The 10,333-nt window shown below is 28.7% G+C and overlaps 1 protein-coding gene across 1 annotated transcript in view; it reads right to left on the bottom strand.

The window, feature by feature from the left end:
• Positions 1 to 10,333, bottom strand: part of LOC108748217 — a 34,673-nt gene that overhangs the window by 976 nt on the left and 23,364 nt on the right. The window contains exons 13-18 of the mRNA XM_018486250.1: positions 8,150 to 8,377; positions 7,536 to 7,858; positions 5,060 to 5,537; positions 4,506 to 4,675; positions 2,003 to 2,152; positions 1,355 to 1,826 (exon numbers count right to left, since the gene is read on the bottom strand). Of these exons, the coding sequence (XP_018341752.1) occupies positions 1,355 to 1,826; positions 2,003 to 2,152; positions 4,506 to 4,675; positions 5,060 to 5,537; positions 7,536 to 7,858; positions 8,150 to 8,377 (1,821 nt within the window). The remainder of the gene's footprint in view (positions 1 to 1,354; positions 1,827 to 2,002; positions 2,153 to 4,505; positions 4,676 to 5,059; positions 5,538 to 7,535; positions 7,859 to 8,149; positions 8,378 to 10,333) is intronic.

Below are 10,333 nucleotides of genomic sequence, written 5' to 3' on the forward strand. Positions count from 1 at the left end.
ATAAATATTGGGTCGTCCGGAAAGTCCGTGCGTATTTTCCGCACGGACTTTCCGGACAACCTTGGGTTATCCGGAAAGGTCCGTGCGGAAAATACGCACGAACTTTCCGGACGACCCAATATTTTAAAATATTTTTTTGTTAAAACATTTTTGTCCTAAAATATACTTTAATTAATTTTTGTTTCGTATTTCGGAGCAATCCATTAATCCTAATCTATTTAACTTTCTAATTCTAGAAAAAGCGTAAATGAATAGTTTTAGAACTCTGTTAAAATACTATTTAAAAGTTATTTCGATTTCGTTGCAAAGTTATTTAGATTAAAAAAAAAGTACTCTTTAAATCCGAAAAAAACTCGCAATTGTTGACATAAAAATAAATTCTTTTGAGACCCTTAGAAATATTTTTAGAATAGAAATGGAATAGAAAAATAATTCAGTTTGTAAACCGGGAATAGAAAAAGAATTCTTTTCTCTGCTATGAGGGAGTATAAAGTTTTAACTTTTTATTCTGCTGATTTACAATATTCTAGCGGTGTAATACTTGTTTTACATAACAGGACACACATATTATGAAATAGATTTTGATCGCAATAATTTCGATTTCCTTGCAAAATACAATAGAAATCTAGCAATAACTCAATCGGAATCTATTCAGAATAATTCCATAATATGTATCCTGAAATATTGAATTCTGAGATATTTACCAATCAAACTAATAATAACACAACTGAATAGTACTTGTACGAGCAAAACGAAACTTATTACATTGAATAAAAGTTCCGCAAGATCTATTAAATAACGATGTCTTAGTGTCAATATTGAAAAATATTTATTTATGTTTGTGCTTTTCACGCCATAGTTAGTAAACTCGATTTTTAGAAGTTCCAGTTGACCGCAAACGTGGAGAGTGATTGCGAAGAAGAGTGAATCATTACCTTTATAAATATATTTCAATGTTGCATTAAAATATTTTACATTGAAAATTTTTAATTATAATAAAAAGATTATTAAGAATTTTTGAAAAAATGATTTAAAAAAATATAAATGATATTACGTGTAGCAATTATAGGAAATACAATTACAATATGTGTTAAAAATAATGTCTATTAAAAAGTATTTGGAAGTTTAATGTATGCGTGTGTATATGTAATAAAAATAAAAGTGAAGTTTTAATTAGACATTATGTTTAGTATAAATATCAATAGTAAATAAAATTACTAAAATGAAAGTATAAACAGGAATTTTATTAATAAATTTTATAAAAAGTAAAATGTTTAAAATAAATTCGTATTCTATACAAAATAAATTCGTATTTGTATATAAATCTCTTTAGTATTAACAGTTAGCTTATTACCACAATTGCTGGTACCAGTAAGCAGGAGTATAAAATATTGCACCGAAGAGATTATGAAATATAAACTCGAAGGAATTTGTAAATCCCCTAAAAATGTTATTGGCACTGGTAATTTTGCCGCTTGATTTTTAATGGATACATTAACGTGGACATTCTCATCGCCTGTTATCATAGGTGCCAGCGTAAAAATTGATGAAGCGAAGTAAGTAAAAAATATAGTACTGTAGCAAATCATTCTTCCCATAAATGCGTGCTGCCGCATGATTGTGCGTTTCTCCTCGGTGTCAATTGTAGAATAATCGTTCATAGCAGAAGAGTAATTGCGAATCAGATTGTCAGCATATAAGCGGAATGACAATAGCTTTAGTACACAGAGAACATTGCAGGATATAAGCATTAGATCATCAAGTTTTACATATGCATCACTGCTACCGAAAATGATTTCGAGGAACAACATGATCATCATCACGGTCTACACAGATAGCAAGTACTGTTTATTATATAAAGCTTTATTATGATTTTTCGGTTCTACTACATTCACGCTGTACCGAACGCTTCAGTTGATCTGTCGAACTTGATATATTGAATATACTTGCAAATGACACAGAAATTTTATTGGAATACGTAATATAAAAATTGAAAACGTACCATACTGAAGCCGCACACGATAGAACGAACTAAAGAAAATGTGTTATATTTTTGCAATGGCCAGACGCCTAATGGTAGAGTTAAGAGTTTGAATGGAGTCATAGCGTAGGCCACATCGTCATTCCATGACATTATCTTAGTCATGTAGAGCTGCACGTTTCACGGTACTCAATAATATCGGTCCTAGTGTCTCTATAATATGAGTCGATCATCGGAAATGTTCGCTTTCACGTTCATATTTTATTGAAATTGCACAATTTAACATTTACTAAAGTACCTTGTTATTCAAAACGCGGTTATTTTAGAAAGAAATTATTCATATGGAAGTATATAGTGAAGCAAAGATCGAGGAGGTTCATTTTTCTTCCAGTACATCATATTGCATTGATCGTGCTATAATACCTTTTATTTCGATATTTTTTCATCAAAAACATATACGATTAATTCAGGATTTAATGCATTAGAGTAGTATTGTTATATGTTGTTAATAATAGTGTTGTGATATATTGTTAGTATCACTAAAATTATTTAAAGGAACTTCAATTTTGCTATTGATACTTTTAATGTAGTTTGAATTAAGAAATGTAATGTAATTACATTTTTATAATGTGGTTCTGTTTTATATTTGTTGTTATTTTCCTAGAGATATTTTTAAGCTTTAAATGATGATTAGCTATAGGAAAAGCAAGCAATATCTGGGTAAAAAAGTATTAATGTGCGCTGGTAATGTAACTCATAATGCTAGTATATTTACATCATCTCTTGCAAAAGGTTTTTATTTGTTCTTTGATAGATATCGAATTTGTGAAATAATTGCTTCCACGACTTTTTGTTAATAATTGATGTTATTATAATTGATATTTACCTATTTAACTCGAGGTTTGGCTCAAGAATTTGGATGCACCTTAACAAGTTGATATATTGACGTTATTCAAAAAAGTTTTTTGAATATGAGTAATAGAAGAGATAAAAAGCAGATAAATAATTTTTTGATATCTTTCAGTTTTTAATTTTTTAGCTGTGAACAATTAACCTATACATATGTGCGGCTTAAAAAAGTAATTGCACATTTACAAAGCGCGTACACACACACACCTATACGCAATTTATGAACAGGTCCTCATTTTAGCAAAAACATCTAATATAACATCTAATACATACATCTAATATATACATCTAATATAACTGTCATATAAGTAATTGTATTATATTAAAAACTTATATTAATAAATTATTATTTACACTATAATTAACTTGAATGTAATTTATTAATTGAATTAAAATATAAAAAAGTTACATACAAGAAACATAATAGCCACATTTTTTTTACTATTATTTAATCATAAATAATACATATACACATACATAATCCATTTATTTAATAATGAAAAATAATTAATTTTGGTTTGTTTCTGCAAGCAATCTGTTGTTGGATTATCTTAACAAAATTCTTTTAAGAAATATGATACTAATAAATGTGAACATAATTAATGAATGCCAATCTGTTGTGATATAATATTTTATCCGAAACTAATGGAAGATTGTTAGTTATATTAACATCCATTTATTTGATAGTTATTAAATTCTAAGCAACAATTATATTTCCGCAATTATGAATCACGCATCAGAGCAATTACTTCTATTGCATACTTCTTAAAATGTGTTAAAGTAATGTATAATACAGTGATTTATATAATAAAAAAATTATTTTTAACTTCAGTTTTACTATTCAATTTTATTATTCAAAATTCCTGACGTATCCTGTCTTATAATAATTTTTACAAAATGATATTCCTTATATATTATATATGTATGGTGTTATTTTTTCGTTGTGATTTACTCTCAATAGTTACCAACTCTCTATGAATCCACCATCACTCGCAGAACGGATAAATATGAGAGAGAACTTTTTAATATGGTCATATAAGTCTCGATAGTTACGATGAAAAATCTGCCAGCTAAGAGTTGAATAGGTTGCTGCGACCGCATAATGACGAACAAAACATTCCTCATTAATTTCAGTGGAAAGCAGTACCAATTACAGCTGTAGATAGACTGAGCGATATCTTCCATTTGACACTTTAGATAGTCGCCCACGAAACTATAAAAGAATAACTGTAATAACAGAGCGCCCATCACTGTTATGGTTTTAGTTATCATCACTACATCATGTGATTTCAATGCCAAAATAAATTGGAAACCTGAAAAATATGTAATACACAACATGCACAAATTAATTCTCTCTGACATTACTGAGATAGAAATTTTTCGAGGTTTACCTAATATTTCTCTTACGTTATTAAGATATATAGAATTAGATAATATTTCTCAGATAATTAATATAATTTTCGAACGATTTGCAAAAAAATTTACGATAAAACATTTTTTTTGACAAAATGATACGTTACATAACCGAAAAACTAACTAGTTTAAAATATTTACCGATTAAACAAATAATAAGACAACTAAACAGCATTTGCACAAGCAAAACGAAACTTATTACTTCGACGAGAAGTTCCGCATGCTCCATTAAATAATGATGTCTTGATGCCAATTTTGAAAAATCTTCAAATATGTTCTTGCTTTCCACGCCATAATTGACAAATTCCATTTTTAGGATTTCCATTTGCCCACAAAGATGTGTAGTGATAGCGAGGAAAAGTGAATCACTGCCTTCATAAATAAATGTCAATTTTTCATTAACATTTATATACATTGAAAGTTTTAAAAAGGTTCATAGTTAGAATCTGGTGCAAAACTGACATAAAAAAAAGAAAATGTTATAACATTACAACTATAAAACAGATACGACATGCATTAAAAGAGAATATCTAGTAAAAAGTAAAAAACAAAAATTAAATATATAATATCAATTAAATCAAATATTTTATTTAATTAAACATCAAGTTTAATTTGTATGCTTTTAGTTAATAAAAACGCTGAAAGCTAATAATTAAGCTAAAATTAAAAAATTAAAGTTTATCATCGAATTGTATTAAAAGCAAAACGTTTAAACAAATTCGCAAACTTTATTGATATTAACAATTAGCTAATTACCACAATTGCAATTGCTATTGAGCACCAATAGAAAATATTGCACTATAGATATCACGAAGAATAAATTCGCAGAGAGATGATAGCTTCCTAACGACCATGTTAAGGGTATGGGTAAATCTGATGCTTGATTTTTGATAGATGCATTAACTTGAATGTTTTCTCCATTGTCAACTATTATAGGCACTAAACAGAAAATTGTTGAAGCCAAATAAGCGAAAAATAAGATACTGTAGCTAATCATTCTTCCTATGAATGCGTGTTGTCGCATGATCGCATGCTTCTTATTGTTGTCGATCGCGAGATAATCATTTATAGCAGAAGTGAAATTGCGAATCATATTATTGGCATATATGCGGAATGACAATAGCTTCAGTACAGAGAGAACGTTGCAGAACATAAGCATAAGAGCATCGAGTTTTACATATGCATCGCTGCTACCGAAAATGATTTCGAGGAACAACATGATCATCATCCCGGTCTATACAGACAGAAAGAATGGACTGCTTACAACAAAGCTTTATTTCTGTTTCTCCCATTTTTACTATGCACTAAACATTTCACTTAAAATTGAACATAATATGTCGAACATACAATAATATATCAACATATGAGTTCCAGAGAAATTTTATTGAAATACGAAAATTGTAATATGAAAATTGATAACGTACCAAACTGGAGCCAGATATAATAGAACGAATTAAAGCAAATGTATTATATTTTTGCAAAGGCCAAACGCCTAATGGTAGAGTTAAGAGTTTGAAGGGAGTCATAGCGTATGCTATATCGTCATTCCATGTCATTATTGCAGTTAAGTAGAGCTGCGCGTTGCACAGTAACTTCATAATACCGGTCCTAGTGTCTCTATAATATGAGTCGATCATCGGAAATGTTCGCTTTCACGTTCATATTTTATTGGCGCATTTATTATAATACCTTATGATTTTCCAAAATACAGCTATTTTTAAAATTGAAGGAAACAATTTTTCTTTTATACGAAAGAGAGTAGAGTGGGATAAAAATCGAATTGAGAGAGGGTGATGCTTCAGTTTTCAGTATAATATTTGTCATCCTTCAGTATAACGTTGATCATCCTTCAATACTTTTATTTTGATATCATCTTTTTATGAAGGATACATATGATTAACTTAAAATTTAATGTGTCAGTTTTTTTTAGATAATATGAATAGTGTTGTTAATAAAATTATTCGCAGATATTTCATATTTTACTTTTGTTAAGTTCAACTTTGTTTGAATAGACGAATGCATTGGTTTTTACATAAAAACATCTAAAAAATTAATAACACGTAGAATAACATTTTAACTCTATTAAAACTCTACGTGTTATTAATTTTTGAGATGTCTTTATGTAAAAACTATGATAACTGATGAAAAAAACGATCGTGCCGTATCTATTATTTTGTAGCCGCTTAAAAGACTAATATTTTTTTATATAATAATGAAATAACTAATTCTGCTTTATTTCCATAAAGAATCTATTGTTGGATTGCAAAATTAGTTAAAGAAATACGAGATTAAATACGAATCAGTAGATTTCAATAACATCTATATTCTACTTTTTGTTGGAAAACTTATAAGTATAGTGTTAAGATTTTGTTTATTTGACAGTTATCAATTTGTAAGCAAAATCACAATTTCGTAGTCGCAAATCGCGCATTACTGCAGTTTTTTAAAATAATGTGTTACGAATAATATACAATACGTGTTAACATTCTGTTTACTTGATAGTTATCAAAGTATAAGCAAAATCATTTTTAATAATGTACAAATGTTTATTAATTGAAAACAATATTATTTACTGTAAATTGATTATTCCATTTTATTGTTTAATTTTAGACATATTTCCAAATATGGTATCTTATAGTAATTTTTTATTTTAAGAATATTAATATATTGGAGTGTATAAATATTGAACTATTTTTTCGAGTTTTCTTCTCAATAATTACTTGCATTTAATCATCCATCATTACTCGTAGGACAGACAGTAGTTTTAAGTCTGTATTTAAGTCTGTCTCAGAAATATGTGAGATCTATTGTACAGTTTTAACGCTGGATCCAAACAATTTATCACAAGAAATTGTCATAACAAAGATTCTCAATAGTTTACCATTGCCGTTTCAGAGATATCGATCAAATCAGCCAATCAGCCAATCAGAAGCGTCATTAATTACTATTGATGCTTTTAATTGGCTGTTGCGACTAGCGATGATGTGTTTGTAGCTTATATTGTAGACCACGCTTTTACGCTACAGTCGCCAAACATGATGATAATAAATACTATTATATATTGATATTATAAAGAAAAGAACTTTATTTACTTCAATTTTAGTATTCAATTTTATATCATAGTGTCCTAATAATTCTTTTATAGAAATGCTATTATTTATATGTGTGTACAGTGATTCCTCTTCAAGTTTTCTTCTCATTTGTTATCTGCACTTTAGTCATCTATCATCACTCGTAGGACAGACAAGTATGAGAAGGAACTTTTTAATATGGACATATAAGTTTCAATGGTTACGACGACAAATCTGCCCGCTAGCAGTTGAACAGGTTGCTGCGATCTCATTATGACAAATAAGACATTCCTCATTAATTTCAATGGAAAGTAGTACCAATTACAGCAGTAGATCGAGTGCGCGATATCTTCCATTTGACGTTTCAGATAATCGCCCACAAAACTATAAGAGAATAATTGTAACAATAGAGCGCTCAGCACTGATGTGGTTTTTGTTATTATCACTGCGTCATGTAATTTCAATGCCAAAATTAATTGGAAACCTGAAAAACACGTAATTAGATAATATGCACAAAGACGATTCTCTCTGACATTATTGATATAAGAATTTTGATAAAATCCGATTTGATTATATTATTTTATTATATAATTTTATTATATTATTAGAATATCACAAAATAAAATTATATAATATTTCTTAGATGTTTTCTATAATTTTAACATAGTAGCTTTTTTGCAAAAAAAAATTTTATTTTTCTAGATAGAACAGCTTTTATCCCGAAAAAGACGTAATAATGCTTGTATCACATAATAGGAGAATTTAAGATATTTACCGACCAAACAAATAATAAGACAACTGAACAGCAATTGCACGAGCAAAACGAAGCTTATTACATCTATCAGAAGTTCCGCATGCTCCATTAAATAACAATGTCTAGATGCCAATGCTTCAAACTCTTTCATGTCTTTATTTTCTCCATTATAATTGGTAAATTCGATTTTTAAAAGTTCCATTTGCCCGCAAATATGAAGAATAATTCCAAGAAGAAGTATATCATTGCCTTTATAAGTAAATTACAATTATAAATTAAAATATATTATAAACATAAAAGTTTTAATAAAAAACATTATCAGTTAGAATCTGAGTTAAAAAAATCTGATTTAATTAAAAAAATAATTTCTATTAAAAAATAAAAAATGTGTTTTGATATTTAATATCAATAAAAATAAATATTTTATATAATTAGGTATCAAATGATTTGTTAGTTGGCAAAACTAAAATAAAACTAAAAATCTAAATATAAAAATTAAAAACTTATTACTAAATTTTTTAGATGGCAACCACTCATAAAATAGGTGTACACATGAACTTCGGACTTCAAAATTTTATCGGACTTTATCGGATTTCGAGGAATTCAACGATCTTTTGACAGATTATATATCGGTATTTAAGAGTGGTTACCCCCTCGAAAATTTTATTAAAAGTAAAACATTTAAAGTAACTAATACGCAAATCTCTTAGATATTGACACACAGTTAATTACCAACATTGCCGGAGCAATTTAGTGTTAATAGAATGTATTGCACTATGAAAATCACATAGTATACATTTGTAGAGAGATGATAATTTCCTAATGTCCATGGTAAAGGCACAGGTAACTCCATTGCTAGATTTTTGACGGATATGTTAACTTGAATGTCCTCATTATTGTCTAACATTGAACTAATTATTACAGGTATCAGAAACAAAATTGGTGCCATATAACCGAAAAATGAAATACTGTAGCAAATCATCCTTCCCATGAATGCGTGCCGCCGCATGATCGTGTGCTTATTTATAGTATCGATCGCAATATAGTCGTTGACAGCAGAAAAGAAATTGCGAATTAGATTATCGGCATATATACGGAAGGATAACAATTTTAATATAGAGAGAATGTTGCAAAACATAAGCATAAGAGAATCGAGCTTTTCATATATACTGCCATTACCGAAATTGATTTCGAGGAACAATAAAACCATCATCACGATCTATGCAAACAAAAAGGATGGATCGTTTATTATCATATTAGAGTTTTATTTCTGTTTCTCGTTTTTACTATGTACTAAATATTACACTGTGCACCAAACTGGAATTGTCAAACTCGATAGGTCGAAAGTATAAGTTATTAAGAACATACCAAACTGACGACACATACGACAGTACGGATTAAAGCAAATATGTTATATTTTTGCAAAGGCCAAACGCCTAGTGGCCAAGTTAAGAATTTGCTGGGAGTCATAGCATATGCTACATCGTCCTTCCATGACATTATTGTAGTTAAGTAAGTAGAGCTGCACGTTGCACAGTAATACAGCCTTTATGCATAATACGAGTCAGTCAACGACATTTTCTTTCACATTCACATTTTATGTCCGGCGCAATTTTAATATTTACTGAAGTAGTTTGTTATTTTCCAAAACACAGTTATTTTGAAAACTGAAGAGAACAGTTTTCTATGTAGAAGTAGAGGGAGCTACGATCAAATCGAGGAAGGAGGATATTTCATTTTTTTTCCAGTGCATTATCTATCATTGGTCGTGCCACAATATATTTTATTCGGATACTATCTTTTTATCAAAAGATCATATGATTAGTTTAGAATTTAATGTGTTTGTTTCTTCCTAACACGAGCAGTGTTGTTAGTGTCACTAAAGGTATTTGAAAATATTTCATATTTTGCTATTAATATCTTTAATTTGATTGAATAAATGAATGTTTTGTGATTTTAAGAATTCTAATAATAACGATGTAAAGACTCTTAAATGTAAACGTAAATAATCAAACAAATACACGGCGAAAGAAGAGTCAGTAGATTACAAAGAGAAAAACAAAACATTTAATTAATTAAATTATTATGCGACGATACATGCGCACGGAACGGCATATATAAATGTGTAAATGTATAAACATGTGTAAAAATATAACAAGTTTCGGCTACAAGATTGAGCCCTCTTCAGATATAAAACGCAAAAGA

The sequence above is a fragment of the Trachymyrmex septentrionalis genome, unplaced genomic scaffold, assembly GCF_001594115.1.
Source record: "Trachymyrmex septentrionalis isolate Tsep2-gDNA-1 unplaced genomic scaffold, Tsep1.0 scaffold22, whole genome shotgun sequence".
Classification (NCBI taxonomy): domain Eukaryota; kingdom Metazoa; phylum Arthropoda; class Insecta; order Hymenoptera; family Formicidae; genus Trachymyrmex; species Trachymyrmex septentrionalis.